Raw genomic sequence first — 24,967 nt, forward strand, 5'->3', positions numbered from 1 at the left:
AATAATAGTGAAGACATCAAAATTATGAAAAAACACATATGGAATCATGTAGTAACCAAAAAAGTGTTAAAATATATTTTCTATTTGAGATTCTTCAAAGTAGCCACCCTTTACCTTGATGGCAGCTTTGCACACTCTTGGCCTTATCTCAACCAGCTTCATGAGGTAGTCACCTGGAAGGCATTTCAATTAACAGGTGTGCCTTGTTAAAAGTTCATTTGTGGAATTTCTTTCCTTCTTAATGCCTTTGAGCCAATCAGTTGTGTTGTGACATGGTAGGGGTGGTATGCAGAAGATAACCCTATTTGGTAAAAGACCAAGTCCATATTATGGCAAGAACAGCGCACATAAGCAAAGGGAAACGACAGTCCATCATTACTTTAAGACATGGAGGTCAGTCAATGTGGAAAATGTCAAGAACTTTGAAAGTTTCTTCAAGTGCAGTCGCAAAAACCATCAAGCACTATGATGAAACTGTCTCTCACGAGGACCGTCATAGGAAAGGAAGACCCAGAGTTACCTCTGCTGCAGAGGATAAGTTAATTAAAGTTAACTGCACCTCAGATTGCAGCCTAAATAAATGCTTCACAGAGTTCAAGTAACAGACACCTCTCAACATCAACTGTTCAGAGGAGACTACGTGAATCAGACCTTAATGGTCGAATTTCTGCAAAGAAACCACTACTTAAGGTCACCAATAAGAAGAAGAGACTTGCTTGGGCCAAGAAACACGAGCAATGGAAATCTGTCCTTTGGTCTGATGAGTCCAAATTTGAGATTTTTGGTTCCAACCGCCGTGTCTTTGTGAGATGCAGAGTAGGTGAACGGATGATCTCCGCATGTGTGGCTCCCACCGTGAAGCATGGAGGAGGATGTGTGATGGTGTGGGGGTGCTTTGCTGGTGACACTGTATGTGATTCATTTAGAATTCAAGGCACACTGAACCAGCATGGCTACCACAGCATTCTACAGCAATACGCCATCCCATCTGGTTTGCGCTTAGTGGGACTATCATTTGTTTTTCAACAGGACAATGACCCAAAACACACCTCCAGGATGTTAAAGAGCTATTTGACCAAGAAGGAGAGTGATGGAGTGCTGTATCAGATGACTTCGCCTCCACAATTACCTGACCTCAACCCAGTTGAGATGGTTTGGTATGATTTGCACCGCAGAGTCCAAGGAAAAGCAGCTAACAAGTGCTCAGCATATGTGGGAACTCCTTCAAGACTGTTGGAAAAGCATTCCAGGTGAAGCTGGTTGAGAGAATGCCAAAAGTGTGCAAAGCTGTCATCAAGGCAAAGAGTGGCTACTTTGAAGAATCTAAACTCTAACATATACAGTGGGGAGAACAAGTATTTGATACACTGCCGATTTTGCAGGTTTTCCTACTTACAAAGCATGTAGAGGTCTGTCATTTTTATCATAGGTACACTTCAACTGTGAGAGACGGAATCTAAAACAAAAATCCAGAAAATCACATTGTATGATTTTTAAGTAATTAATTTGCATTTTATTGCATGACATAAGTATTTGATCACCTACCAACCAGTAAGAATTCCGGCTCTCACAGACCTGTTAGTTTTTCTTTAAGAAGCCCTCCTGTTCTCCACTCATTACCTGTATTAACTGCACCTGTTTGAACTCGTTACCTGTATAAAAGACACCTGTCCACACACTCAATCAAACAGACTCCAACTTCTCCACAATGGCCAAGACCAGAGAGCTGTGTAAGGACATCAGGGATAAATTGTAGACCTGTACAAGGCTGGGATGGGCTACAGGACAATAGCCAAGCAGCTTGGTGAGAAGGCAACAACTGTTGGCACAATTATTAGAAAATGGAAGAAGTTCAAGATGACGGTCAATCACCCTCGGTCTGGGGCTCCATGCAAGATCTCACCTCGTGGGGCATCAATGATCATGAGGAATGTGAGGGATCAGCCCAGAACTACACGGCAGGACCTGGTCAATGACCTGAAGAGAGCTGGGACCACAGTCTCAAAGAAAACCATTAGTAACACACTACGCCGTCATGGATTAAAATCCTGCAGCGCACGCAAGGTCCCCCTGCTCAAGCCAGCGCATGTCCAGGCCCGTCTGAAGTTTGCCAATGACCATCTGGATGATCCAGAGGAGGAATGGGAGAAGGTCATGTGGTCTGATGAGACAAAAATAGAGCTTTTTGCTCTAAACTCCACTCGCCGTGTTTGGAGGAATAGAAGGATGAGTACAACCCCAAGAACACCATCCCAACCGTGAAGCATGGAGGTGGAAACATCATTCTTTGGGGATGCTTTTCTGCAAAGGGGACAGGACGACTGCACCGTATTGAAGGGAGGATGGATGGGGCCATGTATCGCGAGATCTTGACCAACAACCTCCTTCCCTCAGTAAGAGCATTGAAGATGGGTCGTGGCTGGGTCTTCCAGCATGACAACGACCCGAAACACACAGCCAGGGCAACTAAGGAGTGGCTCCGTAAGAAGCATCTCAAGGTCCTGGAGTGGCCTAGCCAGTCTCCAGACCTGAACCCAATAGAAAATCTTTGGAGGGAGCCGAAAGTCCGTATTGCCCAGCGACAGCCCCGAAACCTGAAGGATCTGGAGAAGGTCTGTATGGAGGAGTGGGCCAAAATCCCTGCTGCAGTGTGTGCAAACCTGGTCAAGAACTACAGGAAACGTATGATCTCTGTAATTGCAAACTAAGGTTTCTGTACCAAATATTCAGTTCTGCTTTTCTGATGTATCAAATACTTATGTCATGCAATAAAATGCAAATTAATTAATTAAAAATCATACAATGTGATTATCTGGATTTTTGTTTTAGTATCCTTCTCTCACAGTTGAAGTGTACCTATGATAAAAATTACAGACCTCTACATGCTTTGTAAGTAGGAAAACCTGCAAAATTGTCAGTGTATCAAATACTTGTTCTCCCCACTGTATGTTGATTTGTTTAACACTCTTTTGGTTACTATGATTCCATATGTGTTATTTCATAGTTTTGATGTCTTCACTGTTATTCTACAATGTAGAAAATAGTAAACATTTTGAAAATACCTTTGAATGAGTAGGTGTGTGCAAACTTTTGACTGGTACTGTATATTCGATATATATATTATTTTTGAGGGAACTCAGTTGGGGTGTCAACTTACTGTTGAGAGTTAGAATAGTAGAATACACAAGGTGAAATTGTTATATTTGGATGTCCATCAGAAGTACTTCTCTTGTTATGTCAGTCACTGACAGTCACTCAATTAGCCCATATCAGTTAACCAGTTTTAGATTGGTAAATTAGTATAGCCAGCTATCTAAACTTGTAGTAATCATGGTCGAATTATGGACCGGGCATGAAGGGCACTTGGCCAGGGGCCCTGACCTCCAGGGCCCCTATTGATTTTGTAAGTCACTCTCACTCAAATATCATATTAACATGGCATAAGTAAAAAATGTGTAGGAAAATACCTGTAAAACTGCACATTTTTCTATCCACACCATGGCAAAATTTCTAGAATTGCATTATTATTAATATTATTATTATTTTTTTTTTTAACTGTAAAGTCTTCTCTCTGCCCAATGGCAAAATGTGTAGAATTGCAGCAAAGTTACTTTAAAACTGCAACATTATCTCTGCACCCCATGGCATAATGTGTAGAATTGCAGGAAATTGCAACAACATTTCGCATAGGGCCCCCAAAAGTCTTGGGCCGGACCTGGTGACTGCAGATAACTTCAGTATGAAGTTGATGCTTCAAATGAGAACAGAGATGACTGCATTAAAAGATACATAAGCTACATGCCTATCTATATAGGCCATATGTACAATATATTTGATCTATTTTTGTTATATTTTGCGACAAGGCTACTGTCTGTGATTTTTGCCTAAATGTATTTCATGTGTGACAACATGTGGGCAATGATGTGCCCCAATCTGTGATTTAGATCATTATTATTGGGTACTCATAATGAGCCGCCTCAATAGCCTATTTGTAGCCATAGGTGATAACATCTCTCTAGATTAGAAACTGATCCATCGTCAGTATTATGGAATAAATATAATGTTAATGTTGATTTGAATGGAGAAAGCTGATCCGAGAGGAGCTCTGCTTTTCTTCCAATCCTATCAGCATCGACACATGGTCTAACCATGCACTTAGCGAACGTTCTCTCTACGTGCTTGTTTGGGAAACACTTAAAAAGTTGGCTCGTAAATAAAGATGCATCTGGTACGATTATCGTTAAATTACATCGCAACGGGGAAACGATGCCCAGAATTGTTTGAACTAACAAAACACTCACAATTCGATTTTCTAAATAAAACTGCAGGTTGGATGAGTGTCATCCACTGAGTGTGGTGTGTAGGCCTAAATCAAGTAGGCTAACATCCTAAAGAGGAAAGGGATTTTAGGTCCTTTCTCCTCTGTCTGAGCTCCAGAAAGGTCCAGAGAAATGATCCATGTGTAGCAGAAATATATAGACAGAAAGTGACGCACACACACACAAACACACACAATAAGATGACTGTCAGGTCTCGCGGACGTTTATTGAAAGAATAACACCCGCGAACCCCTGTCTCCAGGACTGCAACCTACCGATGTTGACCTATGGCTACACTGTTGTCCAGACATGAGGAAACTAGCATTCAAAACATTCAAATGATATACTTAAAATTATAACGTTTTTTTTCTCTCTGAAAAATACTGTAAAAACTTAGACAACAGGCTATACACATTCATAGACGTTAAACACAATTGGAGATGTTAGTGACTCAGAAAATGCAATTAAATTGCCTATACACAATTTGAAATAATGATCGAAAACGTTTATACTTGTGTAGCCTAAACTACCTGAAGGAATGTAAATAATGATTATAGCTACTGCATCCGCTTGCCATTTTGCTGATATGCCTAGATTTTATATAAACATTGTTGTGCATTTTGGTAGATTGCTGTAGACCACAATAACAGTTTATTGGAGTAAACACTTTTTACCCAAATCAGTGTGTTGCTCCAAGGGGGTTGAATTGCTTCCAGAACTCAGACTAATAATTTAACCAATTCACAATTACAAAAATAGTTTATTAGGCTACTCAATATTGGTGTTCAAAACCTCGGTGCCCCTCAATGTGCAGTGGTAAAATACAAATAACTTCAACTTATTAAGGTGCGGGAGGCAATAGTTGATAAAGAACTGGCATTACATTTCTGCATAACATAAAAACGTAAACACGTTTTGTACCCAAACCGTAACATTAATTCTATAACAAAGATGATTTACTTGTTGCTCAAACTAAATGCACCATAATAAAGATACAATACAGCGCAATAACCCAAGGCTATAACGTAATAATAGTTAGAGCGAACACCCCATAAGCATTTATTCTATGATACATCAGACAGGGCAAAAATATATGTTTTTGGCATTTGTCGTTGCGCCAGCAATGGTACCTGATTATATTTAAATGCATAAGTCTTTCATTCTGGATCTTTCGTTTCCTAAATCTGAATGAGCCAACCTGCCTTTTCAAATTCGCTCCTGCAAATTGAAGTGGCCAGAAACCAAGCGCGTGCAACAACAGCGTCGCAGGACGGGACGAGAATTGGCCAACGCTGTAGCGCCCACTATACAAAGCACAACGCAATAACGATAGTAGTTGGTTCCCTGGGAAGTGCCTCTCCCGTTTGCACAACTTTGTATTACTTATAACGCCAATTTAATTTTTCATAATTCGCGAAATTAACTGGCACTGTTACCATCAACTCGAAACCGCTGAACCAAACTTCTCCAAACTGTACCGCTGCTCAGTCGTGAGTGGGAGATATTTTCTACTGACACTCATGTAACAAGATACAATATATTGTACCTCATTTGTAGATGCGAAACAGCATTGATAACTGAGATATAACTACACATTTACAAGATGGCAGTTTCAAAAGGCAAAGAAAGGGATATTGCACCTACTTGTGGCCAGTTTCCGTGCCCTGCCTTTGGACCTCATGATGCCAGTCTTTCGGCGTGGGTTTGTTAGATTTTTTCTTGGATCTTTTCCTCCTTTTTCTTTTTTCTCTGTCCTTTTCTCTGTGTTTCTCAATCCAGACTCGCTATCTCTCCAGCATTGTCAGTTTGGACACCTTCGCACATGCGCATAACAAAACTACCAGCACCGCCAAAAAAGTTTCGAACGATTTATCTCTTGATATGACTGATCTAGTTAGATGGCAATCGGAGAGAGATCCCTTCGTGTCAGATCTTTAAAGATCACTGAGTCAGAAATGGAGACGCCACGACCCCGGATCTACGGAGAGCCGGACACATTTATTATAATGAACTATTATTCTCAAACTTTCAACATGCATGCCTACGTATTGTGCTTAAATTAAATCACATTCATGAATCCTCGGCTAAATTACTAATGTGAAACGTTTTCATCAAATGTTTTATACGTTTTAATTGTGTTTTGACCATCACAGCGACCACTAGGAAATGAATGAACCCCTCCTCCCCTCCCCTGGTATGTGGGCAGTTGGACTGACAGATCTAATATGAGGCTGTCCGAGGCTTTTTTTTGTGAAGTGGTGACAATTCTTAATATTTTAAATACTTTGAACGAATACCTCTTTCTGCTGGCGTGCACGCGTAAATGCCATCGCTTGCATGCAAATTGATAACCAAAATCAATGTTGAACTCGCATAGTCTATTATAACTTTTGGGTGAGGCTGCTGCACAATTGAAATGGTTTATTTTGTTTCACTCTCATCGGATTTGGGCACAACCGTATCAACATAAGACTGATCCAATGAAATCAACATAAGACTGATCCAATGAAAACCTCAACAATCTTATTGGGCTATTGCAGTGTAGTGGTAGTGGAGAGATATTAACTGCAAGGTGTATTTGTCTATTAATTAAAACTGAGTATAATTAAGGTAATTGCTCATTAATTAGATCCGCATGAGGTCATGTTGATCTTGCACGTGAACACTTTAATGGCTTGTGAACTCGATTTATTGATTCCAAAGTATGTTGAAATTGATTTAAGTAATGACATCATATAAATTGTAAACGACAAAAATAAGATATCCTTTTGGCCGATGTCCAATATACCTTTCAATATGGCAAATTAGTCCAATCAAGTATACGCCTATAGGTAGGACCCCGTTTAGGCTAATATACCTCTCTGAAATCTGAATTCAAGTGTAAAGGCGGATATGTCCTTGATAACTGTGGGCAATTGAGTCAGTACCACTGTATCAATAGAACACGTGCGTGGTGCGTGGTGTGTGTGTGTGTGTGTTATCCAATTAAGTCGAATACATTTGCAGTCAAACTATATGTTAAATGTTCATAAAAGTGTCATTAAGGAAATACTGTCTCAAGTTATTCATCCAACATACTTACAGTTTAGAGAAATCCCCAAGTAATTTAAGTCACCAAGTCAAGAAGGGTTTATATAGGTACTTTATTGTGGTTATACCTCAGCCTAGCCCCAAAGTAATGACATAAATGGAGCTATTACGTACACCGTGTGCTGGAGAGTGTGGCTTGAGACGCAGGCAGGCATGCAGCCTTTCAGACCCACAGCTACAGCTCTAGGCAGCGCCCTCAATTAGCCTAAATGGAAACAGTTTTCATTCATTGCAATAACTCACTGTTCTCGAGACCACTTTCAGAATACATACTTTATTATGACACGCTGACCCGGAGGCACGGAATGGCAGGACCAGGGAACGCTGGAGAGATATGTGCAGCCCAGTGGGTTGTAATTATCAGACATTCATTGGGTTCAATAACCTTTGCAAGTATAGCTAAATTATTAGCTTGCTTGTCCCATTGTTCGAATTTAATTCCAATCGAAAAAAGTGGTTGGGCAGTTCACAACGTTTGGATCCTATTTTAACCTAATTAAGTGCGTTTCCTTGCGTAATTTCTGCAGAAAATAAGAACGCACGTTAATATCGGGTAATTGATTGTTAATTTCAATGCATTTAGTTATGTTTGGGTGTTAAAATAAATACATAATTTTAATAGGAGCTGTCGAAGCTAGACTAAAAGTGAGAAGGGAGCCTCGGGCACAAGGAAATGACCGCGCACCCGCGTGACCTTTGAGCAAGGTAATCAATCAAGTGATCAACAGCGATATTATATCAATGCTATGCCCAGGCAAAACGTTTCTGAAATTAAATAAGGAGATGGACCACGAGGATAAAGCGTGTAGACTATACTATTATATACAAATAATAATACGGTATAAATGCTCCCATCACAAAAAATGTAAATAATAATTTGTCAAGTCAATTGTATGCGCCTAATAATTATGCCTGAGCAGTCTTTTGATTTATGAAACGTATACTTTTTATTATGATAACACTAATAACAAAATCATTTTAAATAGGCCGATAATTATATATATATATATATAATAATAATGACAATAATATTACTTTTAATAATAATAATAGCCTAATAATAATAGTTATTATTATAACTTGTTTTTTAACTCTTATATGTGCAACTGCTTTTGAATCTGGTTCTTGTGCCTTTTGACCAAAATGTTATGCTTTTGACCAAAACGTGTGCTGGGTGTTAAAATAATCATGCCTTACTGCTTGTGTTTTTACACCAACAATTTTTACCTATAACTTAGTGAGTATAATCACATTGCCATCATTTCCTGCTATTATTTACTTGTAATAATTCATATGATGCCTGGTGGGAAACAACTTTGTAAGGGGTGTGAGCCCGCGAAAAGGCCGAGAGTGGAGCACGCTAGTGCCCGGTGAGCACTGCCCCTCCGTGGAGGGAAGTGAGAGTATTTTTTAACCTATATCGACCAGTGAGCTCTGGTACCAACACACATTCAACACAATCTACATCCGCAAGCCTGGCCAAAGCACCACGGGGAACTCCAACTTTCTGCCTGACTTTTCCGTTCGAGTAGAGATACACATAAATAATCTGCAACTGTTCGCTCCTGGATTTCCACTCCATTGAAAAGCATCCACTATAGCCTTCTACTTTTCGATCAAAATTAATATTAGGCTACACTGTTAAGTGGCTACTTGGATATTGAGGTGCTCATATTTCCACCGTTTGCTGATGAGCAGGGCTATAATGCACCTGAAAAATTTAGCGGGCACAAAATATGTGAGGATGCCTGGGGGGCGGACCGGGAGGGGGGGCTGAGCCCCCATTCATACATTTGAGAATTTTGCGTTTTTCAAATAACTGAAACAGCCTTTTCCGGCAAACTAGAGTCATAATCATTATGCTTAATTTTACAGTACAATTCGACCATGAAGGCCTGATTCACGCAGTCTCCTCTGAACAGTTGATTTGTCTGTTACTTGAACTCTGTGAAGCATTTATTTGGTCTGCAATCTGAGGTGCAGTAAAAAAAAGATTATTATTATATTTCAATTATTTACCCCTCTTCAGAGGACAAATATCTTTTAGTTTTTTATACAGATTTTTTGCTACATATACATACATTTTACATACACATTTTGTATACACATTTTGTATACACATGTTACATAGATGGTACTTTTATATAAAGCAGTCACATAACAATAATACTTTACCAAACATAAACTCTTTAATCTCAACCCTCAGCCACTTTCAGTCCATCCCACCTATCATCATAGACCACCCTCGTTTGGTTTCCATGTGCCATATATTTTTCCATTGTGCTGTGATGTTTTACATCATTTTCTAACATTTCTAATCGTATCTGTAGTATCCACAGATTGTGAGCTAAAGATGAAAACCTTTCCTACGAGTATTATTATATTATTTATTGACTGACTATGGCTTTCCAAATCTGAGGTGCAGTTAACTCTAATGAACTTATCCTTTGCAGCAGAGGTAACTCTGGGTCTTCCTTTCCTGTGGTGGACCTCATGAGAGCTAGTTTCATCATAGCACTTGATGGCTTTTGCGACTGCGCTTGAAGAAACTTTCAAAGTTCTTGACATTTTCTGTATTGATTGACCTTCATGTCTTAAAGTAATGATGGGCTGTCATTTCTCTTTGCTTATGTGCGCTGTTCTTGCCATAATATGGACTTGGTCTTTTTACCAAATAGGGTTATCTTCTGTATACCATTCCTTCCTTGTCACAACACAACTGAATCGCTCAAATGTATTAAGAAGGAAAGAAATTCCGCCAATTAACTTTTAACAAGGCACACCTGTTAATTGAAATGCATTCCAGGTGACCACCTCATGAAGCTGGTCAAGCTCTTCAAAGGGGGGGACACTCTTGACCCTAACAGCTACAGACCTATATCTATCCTACCCTGCCTTTCTAAGGTCTTCGAAAGCCAAGTCAACAAACAGATTACCGACCATTTCGAATCCCACCATACCTTCTCCGCTATGCAATCTGGTTTCAGAGCTGGTCATGGGTGCACCTCAGCCACGCTCAAGGTCATAAACGATATCTTAACCGCCATCGATAGGAAACAATACTGTGCAGCCGTATTCATTGACCTGGCCAAGGCTTTTGACTCTGTCAATCACCACATCCTCATCGGCAGACTCGACAGCCTTGGTTTCTCTAATGATTGCCTCGCCTGGTTCACCAACTACTTCTCTGATCGAGTTCAGTGTGTCAAATCGGAGGGTCTGTTGTCCGGGCCTCTGGCAGTCTCCATGGGGGTGCCACAGGGTTCAATTCTTGGACCGACTCTCTTCTCTGTATACATCAATGATGTCGCTCTTGCTGCTGGTGATTCTCTGATCCACCTCTACGCAGACGACACTATTCTGTATACTTCTGGCCCTTCTTTTGACACTGTGTTAACAACCCTCCAGGCGAGCTTCAATGCCATACAACTCTCCTTCCGTGGCCTCCAATTGCTCTTAAATACAAGTAAAACTAAATGCATGCTCTTCAACCGATCGCTGCCTGCACCTGCCCGCCTGTCCAACATCACTACTCTGGACGGCTCTGACCTAGAATATGTGGACAACTACAAATACCTAGGTGTCTGGTTAGACTGTAAACTCTCCTTCCAGACTCACATCAAACATCTCCAATCCAAAGTTAAATCTAGAATTGGCTTCCTATTCCGCAACAAAGCATCCTTCACTCATGCTGCCAAACATACCCTTGTAAAACTGACCATCCTACCAATCCTCGACTTCGGTGATGTCATTTACAAAATAGCCTCCAAAACCCTACTCAATAAATTGGATGCAGTCTATCACAGTGCCATCCGTTTTGTCACCAAAGCCCCATATACTACCCACCACTGCGACCTGTACACTCTCGTTGGCTGGCCCTCGCTTCATACTCGTCGCCAAACCCACTGGTTCCAGGTCATCTACAAGACCCTGCTAGGTAAAGTCCCCCCTTATCTCAGCTCGCTGGTCACCATAGCAACACCTACCTGTAGCACGCGCTCCAGCAGGTTTATCTCTCTGGTCACCCCCAAAACCAATTCTTCCTTTGGCCGCCTCTCCTTCCAGTTCTCTGCTGCCAATGACTGGAACGAACTACAAAAATCTCTGAAACTGGAAACACTTATCTCCCTCACTAGTTTTAAGCACCAGCTGTCAGAGCAGCTCATAGATTACTGCACCTGTACATAGCCCATCTATAATTTTAGCCCAAACAACTACCTCTTTACCTACTGTATTTATTTATTTATTTTGCTCCTTTGCACCCCATTATTTCTGTCTCTACTTTGCGCTTTCTTCCACTGCAAACCAACCATTCCAGTGTTTTAAGTTTTATTTTACTTGCTGTGTTGTATTTACTTCGCCACCATGGCCTTTTTATATTTTTATTTATTTATACATATATTTGTTTGCCTTCACCTCCCTTATCTCACCTCACTTGCTCACATTGTATATAGACTTATTTTTTTTTCACTGTATCATTGACTATATGTTTGTTTTACTCCATGTGTAACTATGTGTTGTTGTATGTGTCGAACTGCTTTGCTTTATCTTGGCCAGGTCGCAATTGTAAATGAGAACGTGTTCTCAATTTGCCTACCTGGTTAAATAAAGGTTAAATTAATAAAAAAAATTAAAAAAAAGAGAAGGCCAAGAGTGTGCAAAGTAAATCAAATCAAATCAAAGTTTTTTGTCACGTGCGCCGAATACAACAGATGTATTCAGTGAAATGCTTACTTACAGGCTCTAACCAACAGTGCAAAAAAGGTATTAGGTGAACAATAGGTAAGTAAATAAATAAAAACAACAGTAAAAAGACAGTGAAAAACAGTAGCGAGGCTATATACAGTAGCAAGGCTATAACAGTAGCGAGGCTACATACAGGCACTGGTTAGTCGGGCTGATTGAGGTAGTATGTACATGTAGATATGGTTAAAGTGACTATGCATATATGATGAACAGAGAGTAGCAGTAGCGTAAAAGAGGGGTTGGCAGGTGGTGGGTGGCGGGACACAATGCAGATAGCCCGGTTAGCCAATGTGCGAGGGCACTGGTTGGTCGGGCCAATTGAGGTAGTATGTACATGAATGTATAGTTAAAGTGACTGTGCATATATGATAAACAGAGAGTAGCAGCAGCGTAAAATAGGGGTTGGTGGGGAGGCACACAATGCAAATAGTCCGGGTAGCCATTTGATTACCTGTTCAGGAGTCCTATGGCTTGGGGGTAAAAACTGTTGAGAAGCCTTTTTGTACTAGACTTGGCACTCCGGTACTGCTTTCCATGCGGTAGTAGAGAGAACAGTCTATGACTGGGGTCTTTGACAATTTTTAGGGCCTTCCTCTGACACCGCCTGGTGTAGAAGTCCTGGATGGCAGGCAGCTTAGCCCCAGTGATGTACTGGGCCGTACGCACTACCCTCTGTAGTGCCTTGCGGTCGGAGGCCGAGCAATTGCCGTACCAGGCAGTGATGCAACCAGTCAGGATGCTCTCGATGTTGCAGCTGAAGAACCTTTGAAGATCTGAGGACCTATGCCAATAATTTTTAGTTTCCTGAGGATGGAATAGGCTTTGTCGTGCCCTCTTCACGACTGTCTTGGCGTGTTTGGACCATTCTAGTTTGTTGGTTATGTGGACACAAAGGAACTTGAAGCTCTCAACCTGCTTCACTACAGCCCGTCAATGAGAATGGGGGCGTGCTCGGTCCTCCTTTTCCTGTAGTCCACAATCATCTCCTTAGTCTTGGTTACGTTGAGGGATAGGTTGTTATTCTGGCACCACCCGGCCAGGTCTCTGTTCTCCTCCCTATAGGCTGTCTCGTCGTTGTCGGTGATCAGGCCTACCGCTGTTGTGTCGTCTGCAAACTTAATGATGGTGTTGGAGTCGTGCCTGGCCATGTAGTCGTGGGTGAACAGGGAGTACAGGAGGGGACTGAGCATGCACCCCTGGGGGGCTTCAGTGTGGCAGATGTGTTGCTACCTACCCTCACCACCTGGGGATGGCCCATCAGGAAGTCCATGATCCAGTTGCAGAGGGAGGTATTTTGTCCCAGGATCCTTAGCTTGGTGATGAGTGTGCTGACAAACTGCCTGGGAGCTCCTCAGTGGTGAAACTCCTCCTCCTTCAATCAGTGGTGAACCAGGTGGAACAAATCTTCCAGGCAATCAGGGCGTGCCAGCACCTGGCTCTGCTGTTGTCTTTAGACCGCAGTGAAAGGAACATTTATAAAACCACAAGACCAAGGAAGCTTCATCTTTGTGATCAAGGTGACTGTGCAAGTCCAAGCCCTCTACAAAACTGTGAAAGACAGCCGGTAAGCGCCATATTGGCCATGTTTGGTTAGACTGACTTAAGCAGTGCACTGCTAATGATACTCTGGAAAACACAGACGCTTAACTCTTAACTTTGATAGGACTTTTGCAGTGGTATTTATAACTTCAAATGTTGTTTGTGGGGTATAAAGGAGAAGTAAGAAGAGCCAAATTCATTGTTGATAAAGAACTTGTTTGAAATGGTTAAAAGTAATTTAAACTTTGTAGAAATCTTAGTAAACCAAGTTCTTAATTCAGTAACAAATGTATAGTCTAAAAAATCTTTGGCTAAAAATTGTAAGATTTGTCTGCTGAAAACTACTGATTAGAAAATAAATGTAATTATTTACTACTAAAAATATTTTGAATGTATTTGGCTAAAATGCAAATTTAGATAAAAATATACTGATTCTGCTCATTTGATTAAAAATGGTGGGTTTCTATTTTTTGGAAAACATTTGCTTAAAAGTGGAAACCTTGTATTTTATAATGGCAGAAATGTGTTAATCTGAGGTGAATGTGGATAATTTTGTGTATTTAATTAGGCTGGCAACTCAAATAATAACTTGTATTTGTCATCTCTTTTTTGAGGTTTTTCACCTGTTTACTGCCAACCAAAGAATGGTAAATAAAAGACGAACAACTGATTCCATGGCTGTTTATTGAGTGAAATCCAGTTAAAATCTTCATGTGGAGGGACTGTCCTTTTCAAGTGGGGAATTGCACAAGAAAGAGGTCAAAACTTGACAATGAGCTTTGAGGGTACTATGGTGTTGAACGCTGAGCTGTAGTCAATTAACAGCATTCTCACATAGGTGTTCCTTTTGTCCAGGTGGGAAAGGGCAGTGTGGAGTGCAATAGAGATTGCATCATCTGTGGATCTGTTTGGGTGGTATGCAAATTGGAGTGGGTCTTGGGTTTCTGGGATAATGGTGTTGATGTGAGACATTACCAGCCTTTCAAAGCACTTCATGGCTACGGACTTGAGTGCTACGGGTCTGTAGTCTTTTAGGCAGGTTGCCTTTGTGTTCTTGGGCACAGGGACTATGGTGGTCTGCTTGAAACATGTTGATATTACAGACTCAATCAGGGACATGTTGAAAATGTCAGTGAAGACACCTGCCAGTTGGTCAGCACATGCACGGAGCACTTGTCCTGGTAAACCGTCTGGCCCCGCAGCCTTGTGAATGGTGACCTGTTTAAAGGTCTTACTCACGTCGGCTACGAAGAGCGTGCTCACACAGTCGTCCGGAACAGCTGAAGCTCTCATGCATGCCTCAGTGTTGCTTGCCTCAAAGTGAGCATGGAAGTGATTTAGCTCATCTGGTAGGCTCGTGTCACTGGGCAGCTCGCGGCTGTGCTTCCCTTTGTAGTTTGTAATAGATTGCAAGCCCTGCCACATAAGACGAGCGTCGGAGTCGGTGTAGTACAATTCAATCTTAGCCCTGTATTGACGCTTTGCCTGTTTGATGGTTCGTCTGAGGGCATAGCAGGATTTCTTATAAGCTTCTGGGTTAGTCCCGCACCTTGAAAGCGGCAGCTCTACTATTTAGCTCAGTGCGAATGTTGCCTGTAATCCATGGCTAATGGTTGTGGTATGTACGTACAGTCACTGTGGCACGACGTCCTCGATGCACTTATTGATAAAGCCACTGACTGATGTGGTGTATTCCTCAATGCCATCAGAAGAATCCTGGAACATGTTCCAGTCTGTGATAGCAAAACAGTCCTGTAGTTTAACATCTGCTTCATTTGACCACTTTTTTTATAGACCGAATCACTGGTGCTTCCTGCTTTAATTTTTGCTTGTAAGCAGGAATCAGGAAGATAGACTTGTGGTCGGATTAACCAAATGTAGGGCAAGGGAGAGCTTTGTACTTGTCTCTGTGTGTGGAGTACAGGTGACCTAGAATTGTTTTCCCTCTGGTTGCACATTTAACATGTTGATGGAAATTAGGTAGAACTGATCTAAGTACTGTAGGCTACAGTATCAAAATACTGTTGTGTGCTTTAACAAAACAATATGTCTTTGCGTGTCAATGTGTGCATCTCTGCATCAACAGCAATCAAATAAGAGCAATTGGCATTGGCATTGGCATATAGCTTATACCACTGCAACCAAATATTCTCCCCAAACCATTTGACTTTTTGTTGAGATTGTATTCATTTCATGCAATTTCTGTAACATAATTTGCACTTCTCTCCAAGGTAAATGTTTATTTTAAAAAGTATATATATGTATTTACTGTATCTTAATGTCTGATACGGAAATGGAATAGACCTAGACCTACTAAAGGCAAGACACAAAGGTTTGCAAGGACAATTTCTGCGCTGGTGGACAGTCTGCTATAGAAAGTGTATACATATCACTATTTGTACATCCTGACACATCATTTAGGATTGGAGGTGTTAAAATTCTTAACGGTTTACCCCAGCTATAGTAAATTACACCCAAACCAACAACAAGTGTGTGCACTGATGACAGATTCTTAAAATTCAATATGTCTAGCGTTTGTTTCTGCCTAATACTGTACCGACATCTAGTGCTCAATAAACGGCACAGTTTACAATAATGCAATGAAACGCAAACTGTTTTCTACGTAACTATACATAATGTAATCTACAACAACTGAGGTATAGATACGTAGATAACACTGGCAATACATTGAGGGAAATGTATACATTCAACGCCAGTATTTCAGTAGCAAACAAACTCTATTGACATCTTGGTGAGGCAGATAGTTGAGTGCATTTTAACAGTGATTCCCGGTAGACCTATCTAGGGGACGGATTACGATGCGCTCTTGAGACAATCTGGATAAGTATTTATGGACATGGTGTGGCGGGGATGTCTACGGGCAGTCGTTTATCCTCGAGCTCAGCATCTCGATTAGGTCACAGACAGGTTACAGATCCGTCCTCATCAATTCTGATCGACTTTTCCAATGCACAAGTCTCTTCAACTAAGAGACCTGACAAGTAATCAATCTGTCGTTCAATCAGCGTTATTTATCTGGGGTTTCCCGTAAGAGCAGACAGTGGAGTAGGATGGTAGTCAGTTTCCCGGTTGCAGTGTGCATAATGGTTTCTGGAGACATGCATAAAGGAATCAGACAGCTTTGTATGCCATGGTGACAGAAAAAAAAACCTCATTATTATTAGCATGGAATCAAATAATTTCATTTCAATACCAAACATGAGCTCTTAATCCCATAGGCCAATGTGTTTTTACTTTTTGAGTTTTTCTTTTCAACCTATGTCTGCCCCCTCGCAGCCTATGCTATATCCAAGTTATTTTGTGCTGTTTATTCTCCTTGGAAAACATTTCGAAAAATACCTTTAATCAGAATCAGGGTTTCACTTAATTGTCTCTGGTGAGCAGGCCAGGGAAAGGCATCAGGCATCACTCTTGTGATGGACCCACCCAGCACTTGTGATGGACACATCTCCTGGTTCTCCAAGGCACTGATGCAGATGTCTCCAAAGATGGAGAAAGAGGACATGAGGGAGCCCCACAGCCAGGCAGTATCCATCACATGGACTGGCCCCATGCAGTCCCCTGGCAGTGCCAGAGCTGAGGCCTCCCTCAGTCTGTGGCCCATCCCGGGAAGGAGGCTGGATCTCCCTGTCAGGACCACGTTGTCTAGGAGCAGCTGCCGCAGGTCTGCATCGTTCTCCAACACAGAGCTCACCAGAAGGCTGGGGATGCCTTGTGTCACCATGCGGACAGTCTGAGGAGAGAAGAGGATCTAGCTGCCGATCCTCAGCATCTGTCCGTTGGGGAGCTGATAGTCCGCATCGGCACTGTTGATGATGGTTGTGGCTGTCTCTGAGGAGGGATCAGTGGATACGTAACACATGTGCTCTTTGATGTTTGTCACAATGTCATGTTTAAGTGTGGCGCTGGAGAACTGAGCTCCGGACTCCTTCAGCAGCAGAGTCAGGAGGGCCGTGACACCCTGCCCTCCCTGGACCAGCTGGTGCACAGCGTGGGGGAGGCAGTGGCCCTTGAAACACTGGGACAGCATAGGTGACGTTGTAGCCACAGTCCACCACATAACCGGTCACCCTGGCTGAAGACAGCAGGGCCAGGAGCGACTGAGAGGCCAGGTACAATGCAGGGACGCCGAGGCCCTCGAACATCATCCTGCAAGTCCTTTCCCTGTTTGACTGGGTGGTCAAGGTGAACTCCGTCAGCAAAACCGGGCTCTCACTAGAGGGGGTCTTCAGATGGGTGTTGAAAACATACAGTTGAAGTCGGAAGTTTACATACAGTTAGGTTGGAGTCATTAAAACTCGTTTTTCAACCACTCCACAAATTTCTTGTTAACAAACTATAGTTTTGGAAAGTCAGTTAGGACATCTACTTTGTGCATGACACAAGTAATTTTTCCAACAATTGTTTACAGACAGATTATTTCACTTATAATTCACTGTATCACAATTTCAGAAGGTCAGAAGTTTACATACACTAAGTTGACTGTGCCATTAAACAGCTTGGAAAATTCCAGAAAATTATGTCATGGCTTTAGAAGCTTCTGATAGGCTAATTGACATAATTTGAGTCAATTGGAGGTGTACCTGTGGATGCATTTCAAGGCCTACCTTCAAACTCAGTGTTTCTTTGCTTGACATCATGGGAAAATCAAAAGAAATCAGCCAAGACCTCAGAAGAAAAAAATTGCAGACCTCCACAAGTCTGGTTCATCCTTGGAAGCAATTTCTAAACACCTGAAGGTACCATGTTCATCTGTACAAACAATAGTACGCAAGTATAACACCATGGGACCATGCAGCCGTCACACCGCTCAGGAAGGAGAAGCGTTCTGTCTCCTAGAGATGAACGTACTTTGGTGCGAAAGTGCAAATCAATCCCAGAACAACAGCAAAGGACATTGTAAAGATGCTGGAGGAAACAGGTACAAAAGTATCTATATCCACAGTAAAACGAGTCCTATATCAACATAACCTGAAAGGCCGCCATTAAAAAGCCAGTCTACGGTTTACAACTGCACATGGGGACAAGGATGGTACTTTCTGGAGAAATGCCTGATGAAACAAAAATAGAACTGTTTGGACATAATGACCATCGTTATGTTTGGAGGAAAAAGGGGGAGGCTTGCAAGCCGAAGAACACCATCCAACCGTGAAGCACGGGGGCGGCAGCATCATGTTGTGGAGCTGCTTTGCTACAGGAGGGACTGGTGCACTTCACAAAATAGATGGCATCATGAGGTAGGAAAATTATGTGGATATATTGAAGCAACATCTCAAGACATCAGTCAGGAAGTTAAAGCTTGGTTGCAAATGGGTCTTCCAAATGGACAATGACCCCAAGCATACTTCCAAAGTTGTGGCAAAATGGCTTAAGGACAACAAAGTCAAGGTATTGGAGTAGCCATCACAAAGCCCTGACCTCAATCCTACAGAAAATGTGTTGGCAGAACTGAAAAAGCGTGTGCAAGCAAGGAGGACTACAAACCTGACTCAGTTACACCAGCTCTGTCAGGAGGAATGGGCCAAAATTCACCCAACTTATTGTGGGAAGCTTGTGGATGGCTAGCCGAAATGTTTGACCCAAGTTAAACAATTTAAAGGCAATGCTACCAAATACTAATTGAGTGTATGTAAACTTCTGACCTACTGAGAATGTGATGAAAGAAATAAAAGCTGAAATAAATCATTCTCTCTACTATTATTCTGCCATTTCACATTCTTAAAATAAAGTGGTGATCCTAACTGACCTAAGACAGGGATTCTTTTCTCTGATTAAATGTCAGGAATTGTGAAAAACTGATTTTAAATGTATTTGGCTAAGGTGTATGTAAACTTATATAATATTGAATTCTGCTGTGGTTAAATAAAGCAACCATTACAAAATTACTTATCAGAGCAACATTTGAACTGGGACGCATACCGATCATGTGCCATGGTGAAACAACTTTGATGGGCTTCAACTCAGACGCCACAGTCTTCCTCTCAAACTTCTGGAAGGCTAGACAGGGTACTGACCTTTAAGAAAAAAGTGACAAATTGAAACATTGTGTGCTCTCTGATATGACATTCATTGAAATCATAATAATTTCAGATAATATAGAATGTGATTGATAAACAAAAGTTTATTTCACTTGTCCAGCTGTCCACTTCCTTGACAATTCACTGTCAGAAGAAGCGGCGATTGATTTTGGCAATCATGCGCTTCACTCCGAAATGGCCAGCATGCATCTTGGTCAACACGGCCTCTTTCTCCTCCTTAGTAAAAATCACCCTCCTGTGTGGCTGGCCATCCTTCCCCCGTAGATAGATATGATTCCCTAACAAGTTTGAAGAGAAGAGTTGTTGAAATACAAAAGTTTAAGTGCAATTGCACTGATGTCTTTCTCTCTGTTTCTCTCTCTCCATTGCTCTCTCTGTCTGTCTTCCACTATTTTCCAACCTGCACCCCTTTCCCCCCTGAATTGTGAATCTCTCTGAATGTTGCACCTCTTGTCGAGATCAGTGGTGTCTTCATAATACTTTGCCTGGTTGGAAAGATAAAATAAAATCTCCCCGAGGGATGCCATTAAAGTGCAAGCTACATACAAACAGAAAGCTACGATAACAGTTACAGCTAACGTTAGCTAAATAAAATTGTCTGGCTAGCTAGCTGGCTGGCTGACTAGGCTGATGTAAGTAATTACAGTAGCTAGCAACGTCAATCTAAAAACAGCTTAAATAATTTATTCCGATTAAACAATATTTACTTATATGAAGACAAATATATGGTAAAGAGTGTTCTCTTTCCAGTCTGAAGCAGCAGGTAGTCAGCAGGTTGGGACCATCAAAAACACCCTCTTTGGAGAGAAATTCTGAGGTAATAATTTTGCTCAGACTGAGCGAGCTTTTATGCGGTGAAATAGAACTAGAGCTGCCAGCATCCTCCTTCCTTCGCGACCGCTACGAGTTAAAATAGAGCCAAGCAACCAGCATAAGAACGGACTCTTTGGTTCATTACATAATCCAGTCAGAATTTTGCATGTTCTAGCAACAGCCCTAGCAACAGAAGCTAGAACTTATTGAATCCCGTTGTGACGCAGAGAGGGGCACTATTTGGCCGTGGGGACACTATTTGGCATGACAGGCCCCCGGATAAGATATACGATATACAATGAGTGTACAAAACATTAGGAACACCTTCCTAATATTGAGTTGCACCTCTACAACTCTCCTTCCGTGGCCTCCAACTGCTCTTAAATACAAGTAAAACTAAATGCATGCTCTTCAACCGAGTGCTGCCTGCACCTGCCCGCCCGTCCAGCATCACTACTCTGGACGGTTCTGACTTCGAATATGTGGACTACTACAAATACCTAGGTGTCTGGTTAGACTGTAAACTCTCCTTCCAGACTCACATAAAACATCTCCAATCCAAAGTTAAATCTAGAATTGGCTTCCTATTTCGCAACAAAGCATCCTTCACTCATGCTGCCAAACATACCCTCGTAAAACTGACCATCTTACCGATCCTCGACTTTGGCGATGTCATTTACAAAATAGCCTCCAACACCCTACTCAACAAATTGGATGCAGTCTATCACAGTGCCATCCGTTTTGTCACCAAAGCCCCATATACTACCCACCACTGCGACCTGTACGCTCTCGTTGGCTGGCCCTCGCTTCATACTCATCGCCAAACCCACTGGCTCCAGGTCATCTACAAGACCCTGCTAGGTAAAGTCCCGCCTTATCTCTGCTCGCTGGTCACCATAGCTGCACCCACCTGTAGCACGCGTTCCAGCAGGTATATCTCACTTGTCACCCCCAAAGGCAATTTCTCATTTGGCCGCCTCTCCTTCCAGTTCTCTGCTGCCAATGACTGGAACGAACTACAAAAGTCTCTGAAACTGGAAACACTTATCTCCCTCACTAGCTTTAAGCACCAGCTGTCAGAGCAGCTCACAGATCACTGCACCTGTACATAGCCCATCTATAAATAGTGAGGGAGATAAGTGTTTCCAGTTTCAGAGACTTTTGTAGTTTGTTCCAGTCATTGGCAGCAGAGAACTGGAAGGAGAGACATTGAGGAGTATACCATCGGCTTCATCAATAAGTGCATCGATGGACGTTGTCCCCATAGTGACTGTACGTACGTATCCCAACCAGAAGCCATGGATTACAGGCAACATCCGCACCGAGCTAAAGGCTAGAGCTGCCGCTTTCAAGGAGCTTGACACTAATCTGGATGCTTATAAGAAATCCCGCTATGCCCTCAGACAAACTATCAAACAGGCAAAGTGTCAATACAGGACTAAGATTGAATCCTACTACACCGGCTTTGACGCTCGGCGGATGTAAAAGGGCTTACAAACTATTATGGACTATAAAGGGAAACCCAGCCACGAGCTGCCCAGTGATGGGAGCCTACCAGACGAGCTAAATGCCTTTTATGCTGGCTTCGTGTCAAGCAACACTGAAGCATGCATGAAAGCACCAGCTGTTCCGGACGACTGTGTGATCACGCGCTCTGTAACCGATGTGAGTAAGACCTTTAAACATGTCAACATTCACAAGGCTGCAGGGTCAGACAAATTACCAGGATGTGTACTGCATGCAAGGACCAACTGTCAAGTATTTTCAATGCCATTTTCAAACTCTCTCTGACCGACTCTGTAATACCTACATGTTTCAAGCAGACCACCATAGTCCCTGTGCCCAAGAACGCCAAGGTAACCTGCCTAAATGACTACCCCCGTAGCACTCACGTGTGTAACCACGAAGTGCTTTGACAGGCTGGTCATGGCTCACATCAACACCATCATCCCTGAAACCCTAGACCCACTCCAATTTGCACACATTCCCATCAGATCCACAGATGATGCAATCTTAATTGCACTCCACACTGCCCTTTCCCACCTGGACAAAAGGAACACTTACGTGACTATGCTGTTCATTGACTAAAGCTCAACATTCAACACCATAGTGCCCACAAAGCTCATCACTAAGCTAAGGACCCTGTGACTAAACACCTCCCTCTGCAACTGGATCACGGACTTCCTGACGGGCCGCCCCCCAGGTGGTAAGGTTAGGCAACAACACATCTGCCACGCTGACTTAGTCCCCTCCTGTACTCCCTGTTCACCCACGACTGCGTGGCCAAGCACGACTCCAACACCATCATTAAGTTTGCTGACACCACAACGGTGCAAGGCCTGATCACCGACAATGATAAAACAGTCTATAGGGAGGAGGTCAGAGACCTGGCAGTGTGGTGCCAGGACAACAACCTCTCCCTCAACGCCAGCAAGACAAAGGAGCTGATTGTGGACTACAGGAGAAGGAGGGCCGAACACACCCCCATTCACATCGACGGGTTGTAGTGGAGTGGGTCGAGAACTTCAAATTATTTGCTGTCCAAACTATCATGGTCCAAATACACAAAGACACCTATTCCTCCTCAGGAAAGGATTTGGCATGGGTCCACAGATCCTCAAAAAGTTCTACAGCTACACCATCGAGAGCATTCTGATCGGTTCCATTACCACCTGGTATGGCAACTGCTCGGCATCCGACCGTAAGGCACTACAGAGGGTAGTGCGTACGGCCCAGTACATCACCGCGGCCAAACTTCCTGCCATCCAGGACCTCTTTAATAGGTGTCAGAGGAAGGCACAAAATATTGTCAAAGACTCCAGCAACCCAAGTCATAGACTGTTCTCTCTGCTACCGCATAGCAAGCGGTACAGGAGCACCGGGTCTAGGTCCAAAATGCTCTTTAACAGCTTCTACCCCAAGCCATAAGACTGCTGAACAATTAATCAAATGGCTACCTGGACTATTTGCATCGATCCCCTCCCACCCTCTTTCTTTTGATTATTATTTATGCATAGTCACTTTAGCCCTGCCTAAATGTACATATTATCTAAATTGATTTGACTAACCTGTACCCCCACACATTGACTCTGTACCGGTACCACCTGTATATAGCCTCGTTATTGTTCTTTTATTGTGTTTCTTTTTTTACTGTAGTTTATTTAGTAAATATTTTCTTAACTCCCATTTTCTTAAAACTGCATTGTTGGTTAAGGGCTTGTAAGTAAGCATTTCATGGTAAGGCCTACACCTGTTTTATTCGGTGCATGTGACAAATACAATTTGATTCGATTTGACCATTCTTGATACACACGGGAAACTGTTGAGTGTGGAAAAACTCAGCAGCGTTGCAGTTCTTGCTGTTCACTCAAACCGGTGCACCTGGCACCTACTACCATACAGTACACAATCCATGTCTCAATTGTCTCAAGACTTAAAAATACTTCTCCTCGCCTTCATCTACACTGACTGAAATGGATTTAACAAGTGACATCAATAAAGGATCATTCTGTAGCTTTCACCTGTAGCTTTCACCTGGATTTACCTGGTCAGTTTATGTCATGGAAAGAGCATAGGTGTTTTGTACAGACAGTGTATATAAAACACAGGAAAATTACGTTTTTGACTGCAATGGTTATTTAGAACACTTTATGTTGGTATTTCCTTTGTTTTGGGAGTTACCTTTATATTGACGGTGCACGTGTAGTCCCAAAGCCAGGAAATCTGCCAATCACAATACTGCAAAGCACAATTATTGACAAAAATGGGTCAATCATTCACAGGGCTTTTACTTAAATAATATAAACCTGGATACCAGTTCCTCTGCACAATACAGTAAGGAAGTATTGCAGGTAGGAATACTGGGATATAGTCTGACTTGTTTTTTTTTCTTTTTGTCATGGTTCCTCCTGGGCTTCAGGTTTGGAGATGGATACTATTTGCTTGCTTTCACTGGCTTTGTGTCTGTCTAGAAACTCCAAGGACGTAAGTAAATCTGCACAGTCATAAAGTTAGAATTAAGTAATCAGATTTATGGCGTCTCATCTTGGTGTAACATTCTCTCAGTCAGAGAGCAGATTAAGAGCTGTTTTTCATCGACCCTTTCTGCAGATATTTCTTCTGTCGATTTCACCTATGTACCCTCATTTTGTACTGATTGTCCTTTGTGTTTGTTGGTGTGTAAGTGAATGTGTATGTTCTCTGTAGAGTTTACATGGTAGCCATTCCTGCAGTAATCCAGGCAGGCTTCTGCAGCCCCATGAGACCTTGGTAATGACCATATCTCTGATCGCCAATGGACAGAACAAAATACTTCTCCAGGAGAGTTCTGATCAAGAGTTTCACCGCTGCTTCCAGTTTCAGGTCAGCCCAGCACTGGTCGACATCCAGAACCATTCAATA

The 24,967-nt window shown here is 42.3% G+C and overlaps 1 protein-coding gene and 2 pseudogenes across 14 annotated transcripts in view; 1 reads left to right on the forward strand and 2 right to left on the reverse strand.

Annotated features, from left to right (window-relative positions):
• Positions 1-6,359, reverse strand: part of LOC139548568 (histone-lysine N-methyltransferase MECOM-like) — a 185,187-nt gene extending 178,828 nt beyond the window's left edge. For all 14 annotated transcript variants that reach the window (XM_071358320.1, XM_071358317.1, XM_071358314.1 and 11 more), the window contains exon 1: positions 5,964-6,359. In XM_071358320.1, the coding sequence (XP_071214421.1) occupies positions 5,964-6,000 (37 nt within the window). In that variant the 5' untranslated portion in view covers positions 6,001-6,359. The remainder of the gene's footprint in view (positions 1-5,963) is intronic.
• LOC139547496 (uncharacterized) lies at positions 6,269-17,959 on the reverse strand (annotated as a pseudogene).
• Positions 17,960-24,391: 6,432 nt separating this feature from the next.
• Positions 24,392-24,967, forward strand: part of LOC139548572 (alpha-2-macroglobulin-like) — a 42,105-nt pseudogene continuing 41,529 nt past the window's right edge.

The sequence above is a fragment of the Salvelinus alpinus genome, chromosome 21, assembly GCF_045679555.1.
Source record: "Salvelinus alpinus chromosome 21, SLU_Salpinus.1, whole genome shotgun sequence".
Lineage (NCBI taxonomy): Eukaryota > Metazoa > Chordata > Actinopteri > Salmoniformes > Salmonidae > Salvelinus > Salvelinus alpinus.